Source organism: Grampus griseus, assembly GCF_964374135.1.
Source record: "Grampus griseus genome assembly, chromosome: 2".
Lineage (NCBI taxonomy): Eukaryota > Metazoa > Chordata > Mammalia > Artiodactyla > Delphinidae > Grampus > Grampus griseus.
The window spans coordinates 124,567,798-124,585,137 of record NC_139018.1 but is presented as its reverse complement, the minus strand read 5'-3'; the positions used below and the strand labels follow the sequence as shown (position 1 = coordinate 124,585,137).

Here is a 17,340-nt window from a genome sequence, read left to right as displayed (position 1 = left end):
GGCATTTTTCACAGAACTAGAACAAAAAATTTCACAATTTGTATGGAAACACAAAAGACCCCGAATAGTCAAAGCAATATTGAGAACGAAAAACAGAGCTGGAGGAATCAGGCTCCGTGACTTCACACTATACTAAAAAGCTACAGTAATCAAGACAGTATGGTAGTGGCACAAAAACAGAAAGATAGATCAATGGAACAGGATAGAAAGCCTAGAGATAAACCCACGCACATATGGTCACCTTATCTTTGATAAAGGAGGCAGGAATGTACAGTGGAAAAAAGACAGCCTCTTCAATAAGTGGTGCTGGGAAAACTGGACAGCTACATTTAAAAGAATGAGAATAGATCACTTCCTAACACCATACACAAAAGTAAACTCAAAATGGATTAAAGACCTAAATGTAAGGCCAGACACTATCAAACTCTTAGAGTTAAACATAGGCAGAACAGTCTATGATATAAATCACAGCAAGATCCTATTTGACCCACCTCCTAGAGAGATGGAAATAAAAACAAAAATAAACAAATGGGATGTAATGAAACTTCAAAGCTTTTGCAAAGCAAAGGAAACCAAAACAAGACCAAAAGACAACCCTCAGAATGGGAGAAAATATTTGCAAATGAAGCAACTGACAAAGGATTAATCTCCAAAATTTAAAAGCAGCTCATGCAGCTCAATAACAAAAAAACAAACAACCCAATCCAAAAATGGGCAGAAAACCTAAATAGACATTTCTCCAAAGAAGATATACAGACTGCCAACAAACACATGAAAGAATGCTCAACATCATTAATCATTAGAGAAATGCAAATCAAAACTACAATGAGATATCATCTCACACCGGTCAGAATGGTCATCATCAAAAAATCTAGAAACGATAAATGCTGGAGAGGGTGTGGAGAAAAGAACACTCTTGCACTGCTGGTGGGAATGTGAATTGGTACAGCCACTATGGAGAACAGTATGGAGGTTCCTTAAAAAACTATAAATAGAACTACCATATGACCCAGCAATCCCACTACTGGGCGTATACCCTGAGAAAACCATAATTGAAATAGAGTCATGTACCAAAATGTTCATTGCAGCTCTATTTACAATAGCCAGGAGATGGAAACTACCTAAGTGTCCATCATCGGATGAATGGATAAAGGAGATGTGGCACATATATACAATGGGATATTACTCAGCCATAAAAAGAAACGGAATTTAGTTATTTGTAGTGAGGTGGATGGACCTAGAGTCTGTCATACAGAGTGAAGTAAGTTAGAAAGAAAACGAGAAATGCCATATGCTAACACATATATATGGAATCTAAAAAGAAAAAGAAAATGGTCATGAAGAACCTAGGGGCAAGATGGGAATAAATATCTAGTAGGGCAGACCTACTAGAGAATGGACTTGAGGATATTGCGAGGGGGACGGGTAAGCTGTGACAAAGTGAGAGAGTGGCACAGATATATATACACTACCAAACGTAAAATAGATAGCTAGAGGGAAGCAGCCGCATAGCACAGGGAGATCAACTCGGTGCTTTGTGACCACCTAGAGGGGTGGGATAGGGAGGGTGGGAGGGAGGGAGACACAAGAGGGAAGACATATGGGAACATATGTATATGTATAACTGATTCACTTTGTTATAATGCAGAGACTAACACACCATTGTAAAGCAATTATACTCCAATAAAGATGTAAAACTATGTTAAAAAATTCATTATGTTGTACACCTGAAATAATGTTATATGTCAATTATACCTCAATAAAAAAAGAAATAGAAAAAAATAAAAAGAGTACGGAGCACAGAAAACTATGCTTCCCCTCTCCCCCTCCCCCTCCGCCATGGAGATACCTACTCAGTGCCCAGTATCCTCAAGGAAGACGGGAAAGAGGGCAAAGAGCTGGCAACACACTGAAGAGGGAGGACATTCGGGACGAATGAGGCATTTGGGAGAGTGGGGCAGGTGACCCCTCGGGTGGCCTGGAGGGACGTCGACTGAGAATGTGGGGATGCAGGTGGGACCTGTGGGGTGGTGGAGGCACAGAGGTGGGCGTGCAGACTGGACTGCTGGGGACACGGTCCTGACTGCAGGCTGGGCATCACTCTCCTCAGTGGGACTGGGGGTGGCTGTCCTTGAGCTCTGGGGCTAAGAGGCGCACTGACCAGGGAAGCGTGTCTGTCCTGCAGGGATCAGTGGCTGGGAGAGGTTGGCTCTGTTACCTGCAGGCTCTCTGGGCACCCGTCCTCCAAGCCTCTTTCTCCATTGTTGGTGGGGGGTGGGGTGGGGGTGGATAATAATACTTATCTTACAATAAGGACCCAATAAAATAATAATTATAACTAGATCAAAGTTACTTGAAATCACAGAGTGATGTATGAATGTCACCTACAATGTATATTAATAATTCATATCCTCTGGTTTTTTAAACTGTAAATATTAAATGGCCTATTGATATTGACGATGTTAATGGCATTGATAACAGCAGCAACGAGAGGCAGCGCGGCCTCCGGCACGTCAGTTCAACACCGTGAGTTCTGCTCTGCCATCAAATTAAGGATGGGAATATATGAGGCACTCATGTGCCTTTCTGCTTGGGCGTTTAGCAACACTAAATTCTTCTCTGTGTGTCAGAGGTGTGGCAGCCCATCTCTTACCTGGGGACGACAGTAAAGAAGGCCATCAAGTTTGCCATGTTGCCATCATCTGTCATGATTTAGAGCTCCAGAAACATAATGCTTGCCTTTCTCCAACCACACATCAGCGGAGCCAGGCAAGAAGGTTTGAAACATTTTCATCCACAACTAACTTGGGAATTCATCACTGCTTTCAGAGCAGCTCTGTCCCTGGGTTGACACTTCCTGTCTGTCCACTTCTGGCACTGCAAATCCTGAATAAAAGGCCACAATGGCACATCAACCCCTTATTTCCAAGGCCTTTTAGAAGTGATGAGTTTTTGCCTAACTACGAGAGAAACATGTCTGACCTTCACTATGGGATGATCTTCGACAACCTCTTTACGCTCAAAGCTCTACTTCCTCATCTGCAGATTGAGGGAAACACCTAGGGGTGCTTAAGGGTAAAGTGTATTCATGAATGTCAAGTATTTAGCACATGCCTGACACACAGTTATAAATAAATAGTAGCTGTAAGAAACATAGCCATAGGTTGGAAAGAAGTTTTGCTTGGTGTCAAACCCAGTCTTATGAGAAGATCTTTCTACATGAATTCACTTTCTAATTGTCTGTCAAAAGCAAACCCAGTGTGTGAGGACCACTGGTTAGTCTTATCTGACAGGCTGCTTGGACACCCAGGAACTGCCAGTAACCAGTGAGGAAACCTCTTTTACTCTATGCATTCACTGCCTTTGGCATTAGAAGAAATGCAGGTTAGGATGTAATTGGAATTTTGGTGATTTGCAAAACGTACAGGATTTGAGTTCTCTGACACCCATGTCCTCAGCCTTCCTCCCTCTTCTAAAACTGGAGGTGGGAACGGGCTGAGTACCTTCCCCAGGTGACCTCACCACCCATCACCTGCGTGACCTGCCCATCTTCAATGGTACCAAGTCTCAGTCTCTTGAGCTGAAAACCAAGTCAATACCTGACACATTGATTCCATAATCTAAATTAGAAAATTTGTAACATATAAATGTCTGTGGTTACGTTATTTCTAATGGCCTATTGCACAACCAATATCCCTGCTTTCAATTAAGCAGGTAACAATTAGATCAGTGGGGCTTTGCCAGGCCACTTTCCTTGCCCAGAATCAACTGGGAAGTGAGTGCAGCTCTCTGCAGATGGAGATGAACAGATAACACTGCTGCCCTGTTACCCAGGAAGCGACACTGGAAGCCTGAGATTTGCTAGTCACATGGCCCATCACCACCCCACAGTCAGGTCCTTGTAAAATTACTTGGGGTCACTGTCCCGGCTGGTCTGAGGGAGAGTCAAGAGACCGTGCTCTCTGTGTCTATAGACTTAAATGGGTCAAATCAGGAAAGAAGGACAAAGGACTGTCACCCTCCCAGCAGAAAAGCTGCTTCCTTTGTGAAGAAGAGTGAGAGGCAGGTCAAAGGCCGGGAGTATGAGGAGGAAATCCCTCCATGCACTTTCTTACACTCTCATAAACTGATTAGCTTTTTATACATTCAAATCAGCAGCTCCTTCCAATTACTTCCAATTTCTCATAGAAAATAGTATTTTCCAAGTCACCTGGTCTTAAAATCATGATGCCATCTTTGACTCTTATACACACGCCCAAAGTCCATCTCAAAATCCACTTGTCACACCAGCCACCACCCTGCTCTCAGCTCTCATCACTTCTACTGCTTCATGGCATTCCAAGTGCTTGGTTTCACTTCCAAACTAGTGATTTCAGTACATCCTTTACTCCACAACATCACTGCTCTGCCTACTACTTTTACACTTTGGGATTTAAGGCCCTTCCTATCTGGGTTGTAACACTGTCCTGTCACTTCCCCAAAGGGTGTCCTCCACTAACTGATCACCTGTCATTTGTGTTTTGTCCTTATTTCCATTATGCCTTCTTCTATCCAAATCCTTCCAGGCTCAGTTCAAAATATGACCCTATGAGGAGGTTCCCCAAATGGCCTTCAGTTTCACAAGGGTTTTAACCTGATTATCTAACATGTCCATCATCAGCTCCTTGAGCACCGGTCAAGCTTCTTTTTCTCACTGCACCTAGCAGAGTGCTGAGGGCAGAGCACACCCGACATAGCTGATAGTAATCAAGGGTAACTAACGCACAACACAGACAAAACTTCAATGTATTTCTAAGACCTCACATCAGGCACTCCGAAACCTGCGCTCTAGACCACCAACAGGTGAGCTGAGTCTCTCCGTATTGGGCATGACCAAGGCAGGAGCGGAGGTGTAATCCCACATGTCTGAATGCGCTGACAGGTTACCGCCATGACATCTACCCACGACGGTCTGAAATTCTCTCTACTGGAGATCCACCGAAACAGTGTCCATGTCTAATATAGAATATATTTTCATGAATCCAGATGTTTTCTCATGACTTAATCTAATACTTAAGGCACCATTTCACAAATAAAATTAACAAAAAAATTGTTTTTTTTTCTTTTCTAAATGGTCTTGATTTGTTTAAGCATTTGCTTCCAAATGTAAGCCATGCCATTATATTTAAGGAATTTCCTTATGTACTGGGAAGTATCCATCTATAAGCCAGGGCTAATTTCAACAACTGTTTGAATTCTTGAGAGAGGAGATAGGAATAACAGAAATGTCTGTTAATCCAGCTCTGCATTAGAGAAGCCAGAGCATGTGGCTCATTAGAATAATGACGACTGTTTGCATTGCTTTGTCTCCTAATAGCAGAGAACTGTTGGATTGGGTAATTTGAAACTCATTATACTATCACATTTAGCCTCTGCAGACTCTGATGCTGATGGTAGAAGTGAACTACTTGGCCAAGCAGCTATTTTTAGTAAATCCAAAAGATGAAAGACAAGTAAGAAAAACACTTCATTGAATAGCATTTCTTCTCTTAAACCTATTAAGTCCTGAGCTGAAACCATACAAGCTGAGGAAAGGTGAAGTTTATGCAGTTTTGTAGCTCTTGATCAATTGTATGCAAACATGATATATCAGGAAAATCTTTTAAACTGCCTTGTATATCATAGTAAAGATAATAAGAGCAAATATAAATAAGCGATCTCATCTATTTCAAACCAGTCTTCAAGTATCAGGCAGATAAAAAGAAATTTGGCATGAGAGTTCAATATCTCTACTGAGTTGAAGAAATGGTTATATTGGTTTTGTCTCTCTATGGAGTTCAAGAAATGAATAAATTTATATATGTATATATATATACATATATATATATATAAATTGATCTTGTTTTGTTTGGTTGAATGTTGAAATGAAAAGATCCTATCAGATGCATATTTTAGCTTTGAATATGATAGATGATATAACTGCAGCTGGTGAGTTGTTGAATATGAGATGATATGAAGAAGGGTTAAAAGCTCACATACTTTTTTTCACCAAAAATTGCTTTTGTGCTCCTGCCCTGCACACCATTGCCATTAAATCTGAATACCACATTGACTTGAATTTATTTAACTAATGATGAAAAAATAACAGTCTTTGACTTTTAGTGTTTTTTACCTTTGATCAAATGAAGAGCATAATTTTCAGGTACAAAGAGTAGCATAATTTTAAGTTACACAACTCATTTTCCTCTTAGAGACATGAGTCAGTGATTCCCAAGTGAGGTGCCCTAGGGATCTTTTGAAGGCTTTGTCCCAACTACTGATGTGCACAGCTATCCGATGGCAGTAAGTGGTTTAAATAAATCCTAGTGAGAGTCCCTTTCCATTACACTACTTCCCCAAAATAAATGTATGTTTTATCTCTCCATGGCGTTTGAAGATCATAGTTTGAAAAAAATGAATTATTCCCATCCAACTTAATTTTTGGCTCATCACACATACTTATTTCTCCTAATCCCCCAAATCCCTTTGGAATTATAGAAGCAATATAAAAGGAAACCCTCAGAATCGAAGGAAGTTCCTTGCCAGTAACGGCTGAGTTGCTGTTAGTAGGTAACAACTATTAACTCTGGACACCACATGAAAGGAGCAGGAAAGGGTCAGCCTATAAAGACAGAAAATATCACCCGACTCCAGTCAAATACCACCGAAAAGATGTTGCCCTACCCCACCCCAGGCCAGCAAAGAGAGTGGAGAGCCTAGGCTTTCACACTCAGCAGGTATCAGCAAAGGTCCAACACGAGGGAGCAGGGCTTTCATCCTTGCTGGGCAGCACTGATGCCAATTCTCTGTAGTGGGCTAGAGGCCAAGTGGGGAGCCTGGACTCCCACCCTAATCAGTAGGAGCATGTCCTCCTGCTCCTTGCTGGGGCTGCATCACAGGAAGTTTAGTGGAGGCTCAGACTCCTGCCACCCCAAGCCCACCCTCCCCCACATGGTGTCAGTGAAGACCTGTATAGAGCTCGGAGTCCCGCGTCCACCCAGCAGGAGCAAGAGCCCAGTCATCCCTGTGTCAGTGGAGGCTGAAGGGAAGCCCACCTGGCAGTAATGAGGCTGTGCTGCACCTTTCCCTGCCAGAGCAGTGGTTTTAAAAATCTAGCTAAAACAGAAGGTTTCAATAAAATCCAGATTGTCATAACATAATACATAAAATGTCCAGGTTCCAATAAAAAAAATGTGTCCTAACAACAACCAGGAAGATCAAACTGAATTTTTTAAAAAATCAATAGATGCCAAAGAAAATAAGACAGAGATGTCAGAATTACCTTTTAAAAAATTACTTTTTAAAAATCCTTTTAAAAAAAGAATTTTTGAAGCAGCCACCATAAGATGTTGCAACAACCAATTACAAACATGCCTGAAACAAGTGAAAGAATAGAAAGTCTCAGCAAAGAAACAGAAGAGAGAAAGAAAAACCAAAGAGAAGTTTTAGCACTTGTGTTGGTCTGCTTGGGCTACCATAACAAAATACCATAGACTGATTGGCTTAAACAATCAAAATTTATTTTCTCACAGTTCTGGAGGCTGGAAAGTCCAAGACCAAGATGTTAGCAGATTCAATTTCTGGTGAAGACTCTTGTCTTGGCTTACAGAGGGCTGCCTTCTCGCTGTGTTTTCACATGGCCTTTCTTCATTGCATGCATGTGGAGACAGAGAGAGATTTCTCTCCTCCTTTGCTTATAAAGGCATCAATCCTATCAGATGAGGGTTCTACCTTTATGACTTCAATTAACTTTAATTACAAAGGCTCTATGTTCAAATACAGTAACAATAGAGATTAGGGTTTCAAAATATGAATTTTGGGGGTACATAATTCAGTCCATAGTGTTCTACCACTGGCCCCACAAAATTCATGTCCTTCTCACATGCAAAATACATTCATTTCATCCCAGTATCCCCAAAGTCTTAACTCATTCCAAGCATCAACTCTAGCATCTAAGGTCAAAAGTCTCATCTAAATATTATCTAGACTCAATTCATCCTGAGGCAAAATTCCTCTCCAGCTGTGAACTTGTGAAACAAGTTATTTGCTTCCAAAATACGATGGTGGGATGGGTATAGGATAGACATTCCCGTTCCAAAAGGGAGAATGTGGAAGGAAATAAGGAGAGTGACAAGTCCCAAGCAAGTCCAAAACCTAGCAGGGCGAGTTCCGTTAGATCTTAAGGCTTGAGAATAATTCTCCTTGGTTCAATGTTCTGAGGCAGCAGACTCATGCCCATTGCCCTGCAAGGCGTGGCACCCAGGGCTCTGCTAGCCCTGCCCTTTGAAGCCCAATTGGAGGCCATCTGGCCCCCTGGGCCTGTGCACTCTGCACCTGGGGTGGGACTGGCAGTCCTGATGGTCTCTGAATTGCCTTTGGGGTCTTTCTACCTGCCTTCTGTTGAGATGGCCAATAACACCATGGGTAACCTTTTTATTTGGTGTTCTCTCCTGAAGAAACTTCCTCTTTTTTTGCAATATGAGTATGAGAATTTTCCAAATCTTTAAGTTCTGGGTTTTTTTTTTTTTTCATTTTTTGTCTTAACAATTCCTTCTTTAATTCAGCTCTTGCCTTTCACATTTTACTATTAAGCTGTCAAGAGGAACCAAGCCACTCCTCCAGCACTTTCCTTAGAAATCTTCTCAACTAAATAACCAATTTCATTGTTCATAAGGTCTACCTTCCACAAAACACTGGAACACATTGTAGTCAAGTGCTTTGCCAGTTCATAACAAGCAGCAGCTTTCCTCCACTTTCCAATAATCTGTCCCACATTTCTGCCTGAGACCTCACCAGAAGACCTTTAACATCCAAGTTTCAACCAGCATTTTGTTCATGATTCTTTGGGTATTCTCTAAGAAGAAGAAAGGTTTCTCTCTAGCTCTCTTTTTTCTTTCTGAGCCCTTACCAGTATCTCCTTTAACATCCATGTTTCACCCAACAGTCCCTACATAGCAATCTTGGCTTTTTCTAACATGCACCACAAAAGTCTCCAGCCTCTATCCATTACCCAGTTCTAAAGCCACATCCACATTTTCAGGTATTTGCTACAGTAGCACCCACATCTCATAACCAAAATCTGTATTAGTCAGGGTTCTCCAGAGAAACAGAAACAATAGGATATATATACATATATGTGTGTGTGTGTGCGTCTCTCTCTCTATATATAGACATATATAGACATATATACATATACATATATTTACATATATATACGTATATACATATATATAGAGAGAGAGACACACACACACACACATACATACATGGCATTGTCTCATGCAATAATGGGAGGCATTGTCTCATGCAATAATGGGAGCTGAGAAGTCCCAAGATCTGCAATCAGCAAGCTGAAGACCCAGGAGAACGGATGGTGTAGTTCCAGTCTGAAAATTGTTAGGCTGGAGACCCAAGAAGAGCTGTTTCAGTTTTCATGGAAGGAAAAGACCAACATTGCCTGCTCAAGGCAATCGGGCAGGAGGAGTTTCCTCTTACCCATGGGAAGGTCAGCCCTTCTGTTCTATTCAGGTCTTCAACTGATTGAACGAGGCCCATCCACATTAGGGAGGGCAATCTGCTTTACTCAGTCAACCAATTTAAATGCTAATCTTATCCAAAAATATCCTCACATGCATGCCTACAATAAGGTTTGACCAAATATCTGGGCATCCTGTGGCCCAGTCAAGTTGACACATAAAATTAAAGAAAACAATAACCATAATAAGAAGCTCAGTAAATGAGTTCATCAGAAAGATGAAGGGGACAAAAGAAAGAATCAGTAAAATTAAAGATAGAACAATCAAAATTAAGTGATCTGAAAAACAGATTGTTGGGCTGCACCCTGCAGGTCTACAAGGCCTCTACTTGCCCATCCTTAAGACTGAAGAAAGAGCCAGTGACAGAAACATCAATGGTTTAATGGATGGGGGAACTTACACCTCTGAAGCAAGGTCCTGGAGTGACACCCCACCATGTTTGGCGGATGGCAGGCAGGACATGAGGCCGTCTTTGCTCCCGGGGTGGAAGGAGAGATTGCAAGTTATAGGAGGAAATTATATCAGGTTACCTCATTGGTTACCAGGGAAACCAGCAGAGGGGTCTGTTCCTCACCACCCCTTTGATAAGCAGAGTGGAGAGTTCTTATCTAAAGCTAGAACAGTCATTAGCTGGGGCCTGGGGCAGGTATGTAGGTCAGTCATATGAGTAGGGTGTAGGTGAAGTAGGCACTGGTCAGGCAAGGGATATACAGAGAACAAGGGAATAGCCATCTGGAGGGGCCTGTGACCATACACAGATGTAATAGAAAAAAAAGTGAAAAGAGCCTCAGTACTTGTGGGAATACAACAAAAGATCTAATATTCATGTCATTTGAGTCAGGAGAGAAAAAGAGAAAGAGGATGGGGCAGAAAAAGTATTCAAAGTAATAACTGGTCAAATGTCCTAAATTTGACCAAAATCTATAGATTCAAGAAGTGGAGTAAATCCCAAATCAGTAAACCCAAAGAAATCCACACTAATACACATCATAGTCAAACTTCTGAAACTAAAGTCAAAGAAAAAACCTTGAAAGCAACAAGAGAGAAAAGAGGGCTTCCCTGGTGGCACAGTGGTTGAGAGTCCTCCTGCCGATGCAGGGGACACGGGTTTGTGCCCCAGTCTGGGAAGATCCCACATGCTGCGGAGCGGCTAGGCCCGTGAGCCATGGCCGCTGAGCCTGTGCATCTGGAGCCTGTGCTCCGCAACGGGAGAGGCCACAAGTGAGAGGCCTGCGTACTGCAAAAAAAAAAAAAAAAAAAAGAGAGAGAGAAAAGATATCTCACCTATAAAGAAAATATGGTTTGAATTATAGCAGATTCCTCATCAGAAATCATGGAGGCAACAGCAAAGTAACACATTTTTCAAATGCCACAAGAACTGTCAGAACAGGATCTTATATTCATTAAAAATGTTCTTCAGGTATGAAGGGAGAAATCAAGGTATTTTCAGATGAAGAAAAACTAAGAGAATTTATTGCCAGCAGTCTATCCTAAAAGAATGGCTTGGGACTTCACTGGTGGTCCAGTGGTAAAGAATCTGTTACAATGCAGGGGACGTGGGTTTGATCCCTGGTCAGGGAACTAAGATTCCACCTGTTGTGGGGCAACTAAGTCCGTGCACCACAACTACTGAGCCTGTGCTCTAGAGCCCGTGAGCCACAACTACTGAGCCCATGTGCCACAACTACTGAAGCCTGTGCACCTAGAGCCCGTGGTCCACAACAAGAGAAGCCACTGCAATGAGCTGCCCGTGCACTGCAACGAAGAGTAGCCCCCACTTGCCGCAACTAGAGAAAAGCCCGTGCGCAGCAACAAAGACCCAACGCAGACAAAAATAAATAAATAAAATAAAAGATGTATAATAAGATATACACAAAAACACTGTAAATAAATAAAAATGGAATCATAATAAATGTTCAGCTAACCCACAGGGAGTCAGGAAAAAGAAAATAGAGAAATGGAAAACATAGAGAATGGAAGACCAAAAAATCAAATAAAATGGCAAACTTAAGTCATAACATACCAATAGTTCCATAAAATGTAAATTATGAAAATACACCAATTGAAAATACAGACTGGCAAAGTGAATTAAAAAATATGACCCGGGCTTCCCTGGTGGCGCAGTGGTTGAGAGTCCGCCTGCCGATGCGGGGGACACAGGTTCGTGCCCCGGTCCGGGAAGATCCCACATGCCGCGGAGCGGCTGGGCCCGTGAGCCATGGCTGCTGAGCCTGCGCGTCCGGAGCCTGTGCTCCGCAACGGGAGAGGCCACAACAGTGAGAGGCCCGCGTAACGCAAAAAAAAAAAAAAAAAAAAAAAAAAAATGACCCAACTATACACCATCTGCAAGAAGCTCATTTTAACATAATGATGCTTAGAGTAAACATATGGAAATATATACATCATTCAAATATTAATCAAAAGAAAGAAAGAGTGGCCATATGGATTTCAGGTAAAGTAGAATTCAAAGCAAAGAAAATTACCAGAGACAGATATGAACATTATGCAATCATAAAGGGTTAATTCATCCACAAGAAATTATAATCCTGAATGTGTATACACCAAATAACAGCTGAGAAATACATGAAACAAAAAACCCACTGAATTGAAAGTAGAAATAGTCAACTGCACAATTACAGTCAGAGACTTCAGCACCTATTTCTCAACAATTGATGAAGACAGAAAATCAGCAAACAATATAGAACTCACACCATAATCAACAGGATTTAATCAATACTTGTAGAGCATTCCACCAAGCAACTGCAAAGTACACATGACTTTCAAGTGTTCACAGAACAAATATCAAAATGAATCCTATTCTGAGTCATGAAATAAACCCCCATAAATGTAAAGAAAGTTGAAACCATACGGAGGGTGTCCTCTGACTCTAATGGAATTAAACTAGAAATCAGTAACAGAAAGATAACAGGAAAATCCCCAAACTGTTTAAAAATTAAATAACCCACATATAAATAATCAAATGTTCATACAGGACATCTGAGAAGTGACTCAACATAGCAATAACTACCATGCAATAAGGAGTTATCAGGTGGGTAACCGAAATTGGGTCATTAAGGGCTGTTGGAGGAGGTGACCTGCAATCTGAGAAGTGAAGACAAGAAAGAATTGCCTGGTGCAATTGCCTGGTGCAGGTCTAGGGGTAGGGAACTGCTTCCCGAGGAGCATACCCTAACAGGCAAGTGCCTCCACTTGCATTCTCAGTTACAAGCAAGGAAACCAGCCTGGTGTGTGTCCCACCATACTCTCCAGACTTCCCAAGCAGACTGCAGCTCATCTCATTCTTACTCACATATAGAACATAAATGCTTCTCTGTCTTTGGGGGACATAACCCCCAAAATATAACCATGATTCTTACTTGTGAAAATAACTTACAGCTGCCAAATTTCAGAGGGCAGGCATGAGCATCCATCGGGAAGTCTTCAAGTTGCATTGGGCACTCTGCCGAGATGGTCAAGCTGAAAAACAAGAGATGGGGACCTTTCAATGACTCACCGACTCTGGCTATTTACTGGACACCACGTTTTGAAAGCCATATTAAGCACTCCACTCATTATTTTAATTACTATCTTTTATGAAATTGTCTAAACTGTCCCACCAAATTACATAGGATTGCATTGTAGATGAATATCATTTAGAAATAAGGTTTAAATCAAATCTGCTCAGGAGTTCTGTGGCTTGGTGAGTGTCTGTACATACATGACCGCTTGTAAAGCAATTTGAGATGCCTTTAAAGATAATTTATTCTTTTATTCTCCCATCACTTACCCACAGTAATAAAAAAACTTCCCTTGACAAGGCTGAAAATATATGTATGTTCTAAAATAATTTATAAGCTCAAAAATATAAGCGTGGGGCTTCCCTGGTGGCGCAGTGGTTGAGAGTCCGCCAGCCGATGCAGGGGACACGGGTTCGTGCCCCTGTCTGGGAAGATCCCACACGCTGCGGAGCGGCTGGGCCCGTGAGCCATGGCCGCTGGGCCTGCGCGTCCGGAGGCTGTGCTCCGCAACGGGAGAGGCCACAACAGTGATAGGCCGCATACCGCAAAAAAAAAAAAAAAAAAAAAAAAAAAAAAAAATATATATATATATATATATATATATATATATATATATATAAATGTGGAATAAATACACAGTCCAAGTTTCGACCAGAAGCTGGCTATAATTATTGTGTACTGGGCTGATGTCATGAAACTATAGAGTAAGCAAAATTGTGTTATGATAGCAACTTTCTTATTGTTTTTAATCCAAGTCTGGTCTTCCAAATAATAATACCACCATTCACTACCACTGTCACCAATGACTAAAACAGTGCTGATCATAAGAGTTGCTTGTCTGGGCTAGGGACTGTGTTAAGTGTTTCACCTGCATTAACATATCTAATTAGAATAGCACAATGTATTGCTATTATCACCCCAGTGTCAAGGTAAGAAAGTGAGGCATGGATATTAAGGGATCCGGACAAGAATGCAGAGCCCCTAATGGCACGTGCCCCACAGGCTGTGTGACCCAAAACTCTGTTTGTACTTGCGGAGTCATCATGCTGTGGTGCTTTTATTTCCCTACAGATTTACTAATTAAGTAGTAAATCTAAATTTCTTTAATGAGTTAGTCTTCTGTTCTTAGTGTTTAATTCTATTATTTAAAATGAAATGTAATTGCATAAAATGAAATCAAATTGCACAATTTTCAACTTTAAACAGACGTTACAATTCTATTTTGTTATATTGTCTGGATCTTGCCCATGTGCCTGGGGTGAGAATAAAAATGTAAACACTATCATTTTTGCCTTTACTTCTTCCTTCTTTTAAGATAGCTTAACTTTTTTGCTATTAAATTGGGCATGTAATTCACACTTGACGATTGCAGATGGAGTAGTCAATTCATGTATTCTCTGAATGGAGCTAAAACGTGTCAGTGGAAGGAAGGTGTGTGCCCATCATGGAGAGGAAATCTGCTGCCTCTGCCTGGGGGTACCACTCTCCCCAAAATGGACTGAGTTCCAGAGGGTGTGAGTGCACATGGATGAGAATATACCACAAAAGTCTCATATTCAGGTGGGGAGATGATATCTAAAATTATACGCCACCTATGTTCGTAGAAGAGTATGGAAAATACAGAAAAGTTATAAAGAAGAAAATTACAAATACATATCATTTCACTTATAATTTCACCTGGTACACTTTGTCCAGATTTCTTCACAGCTACGGATGTTTTCTTTCTGTTCTTGGTTTATAAAATTCAGTCTTCTGTTTACCTAACATTAGAGAAGGGGCATTTCCCACATCTTTAAAATCTCTGCATAATCATGACTTTGAAAGGTAAAATATTTAATTCTAGCATGCAGATGTGTGTGTGTGTAATATACATATGCATATATCTGTATATGTGTGGACATCTTCAAGCATAAACTATGTAAAAGGATTATTATTAGAGACTACAAAATGGGGAAGGTAAAGGAATATTTACTTATTAGAATTAAGAAAACAGGACTTAAAAAACACAGCCTGTGAGAAGGACAACATAAAGGAAAATAGTGTTACTTTATATTGTTAGTAAACTTAAGCCATTTGTTAAACAAAGCAATAGTGGGGCAGAAAACTTAAGTGAGTCAAATATGTTCTAGAGAATAAAATCACAATGACTCAGTAAATCTAGAATTTCTTTGAGAAGCAAATTTATAGTAGGGAAATAAAAAGTATATATAAAGCTATAGTGCTAGGTACAAAGCAATAAATGTGAAAGTAAGCACATGAAGAAATGGTGATGTGGGAGAACAGAGAACGCTTCCAATTAGAAAAGTGCATCTCAGTGCTGGTCTACGGCCTCTGTTCCAACAGTTGATGGCCTTGGTGTAAGGAAGATGCTGGGCTCAGCCAGTGGGAACAGTGTGAGGGGGGGCAGGGTGCTTCAGGTGGTCCTGACTGTCCAAGCCCTGCTGTATGCACAGCAGACTTCAACCAGCAGACCCAGTGCTGCAGTCTTCAAGTTGCCCCCAATAATATCAACAACTATGGGCTGGACTCCCACCAGCAGGGTGACGTGGAGATGGTCCTTCCATGGCAGAATCTTCTCTCCAGACACTGCCATGTCTTGGAGCTCACATAACTGGGCTTCTGTCCCCCAGAAAACACTCTATGGCCCACTGGGTCTGGAGGTTGCCTTGAAGCCAGATCTGTTGGCTGAATTCTTGACAATGTGGTGAATCACAGTTAACTCCTCTCCCCCCTGCTTGGTGCTGGGTCTCTGATTTGATCCCCGGGGCCACTGGAGGCACTGCCACCTGCGTTCCTGTTCCTTGCCCTTACTTGTCAGAGTAGACCCCTCAGGGAGACTTGACCTCCCACCTCTGGCACTCTGCCCACTCCTGGCTTTTCCTCCTTTTCCTCATGTACTCCTCTTTCTTGGCCAACACCGTGTGTTTATAAGAGAGGTGAGGAGCCATCTTTTCTGTCACTGTGTTCTCAGCATTTGGTGTCTTGTTTTATTCTAGCTGTTTGGTCCTGAGGTCTAGGCCAAAACCACTGCACTGACAACATTTAACAATAGCAAGGAATGTACACCAAGGAGTCTGCTTTTAGCATACAGCAGGAGGAGAGAGGGTGGGTAGAGACAGGTGGACAGAATTTAGCTGGATGTAAAAAGAAAACCCTTTTGAAGAAAAAAATAATTCCAGTGAAAACATAAAAAAGATAATTCTACAATTACCATCTTGATAAATGCTAACATTAGAGCCTCACAGATTGTTCCCCCATTTTAATAGACCTCTTTAGAATTTGAATTCCAAACATCAGAAAAATATACTTCATCTATGATAGTGTCTCTCCTCTAAGGAGTGAATGTATTATTCAGATAAATTCCCCAATAGCAAATGTTTCAACCTTAGTAAGAGAACAACACTTAAAATTTTGATCCTTTAAGCATTTCAAAAACGGCCTATGCTTTTATAGTACTCAAATAATATCTCTAGATAAGAGGGACCCTTCCATTCATAGGGTTCTTAAAATGCAGTGTCCTTTGATGTACAACCAACCTCCTTCACACAGAATTGAGATCAGAGCACTCCATGGAATGTGGACTGTCAGAGCTCAAAGGAGCCAGCCAGGTCACCTCCTAGAAACCCTTACTTTTCTCAAAAGGTTAAGGAATATGCCTATGGAAAAATTTACTGAATTACTGGTAGATCCAATGATCCTGCTTTTTTTCCCCAAAGGTCAAATTTCTGTTTCTAAAGACATTCAGGCATTGACTTATTGGAACATAATATCCCATTTTTGAACATCTTAATTTTAGGGTAAGAAAAAGGGCATTTTGTGAGTTAAGCTGTTTGCTTCAACTTGGATGTAAACTCCCTAGAGAGCCCTCTGCTTGCCCAGGGGCAGCCCGCAGTGGCATGTGCTTCAGATGTTAAAACAGGCAAATTCGGGCTTCCCTGGTGGCGCAGTGGTTGAGAGTCCACCTGCCGATGCAGGGGACACGGGTTCGTGGCCCGGTCCAGGAAGATCCCACAGGCCGCAGAGCGGCTAGGCCCATGAGCCATGGCCGCTGAGCTTGCGCGTCTGGAGCCTGTGCTCCACAACGGGAAAGGCCACAACAGTGAGAGGCCCGTGTACCGCAAAAAACCCCAGCCAAATTCTAGAGTAGCTTTGCCATTAATGAATTGTGCAACTTTGTAAAACTGCCTAACTTCTCTGGTCCAGCCTTTCCATTTGAAAAAGAGAAATAGCAGCTGCTTTACTCTCTGAAAAAAACAAGAATAGTTAAT

General features: G+C 41.6%; 1 protein-coding gene across 2 annotated transcripts in view; it reads right to left on the bottom strand.

Moving 5' to 3' along the window:
- GABRA5 (gamma-aminobutyric acid type A receptor subunit alpha5) overlaps window positions 1-17,340 on the bottom strand; it is a gene marked incomplete at its 3' end in the record, with an annotated part of 101,548 nt that overhangs the window by 28,414 nt on the left and 55,794 nt on the right. For both annotated transcript variants that reach the window (XM_082648555.1, XM_082648556.1), the window contains exon 6: window positions 12,949-13,031. In XM_082648555.1, coding sequence (XP_082504681.1) covers window positions 12,949-13,031 — 83 coding nt within the window. The remainder of the gene's footprint in view (window positions 1-12,948; window positions 13,032-17,340) is intronic.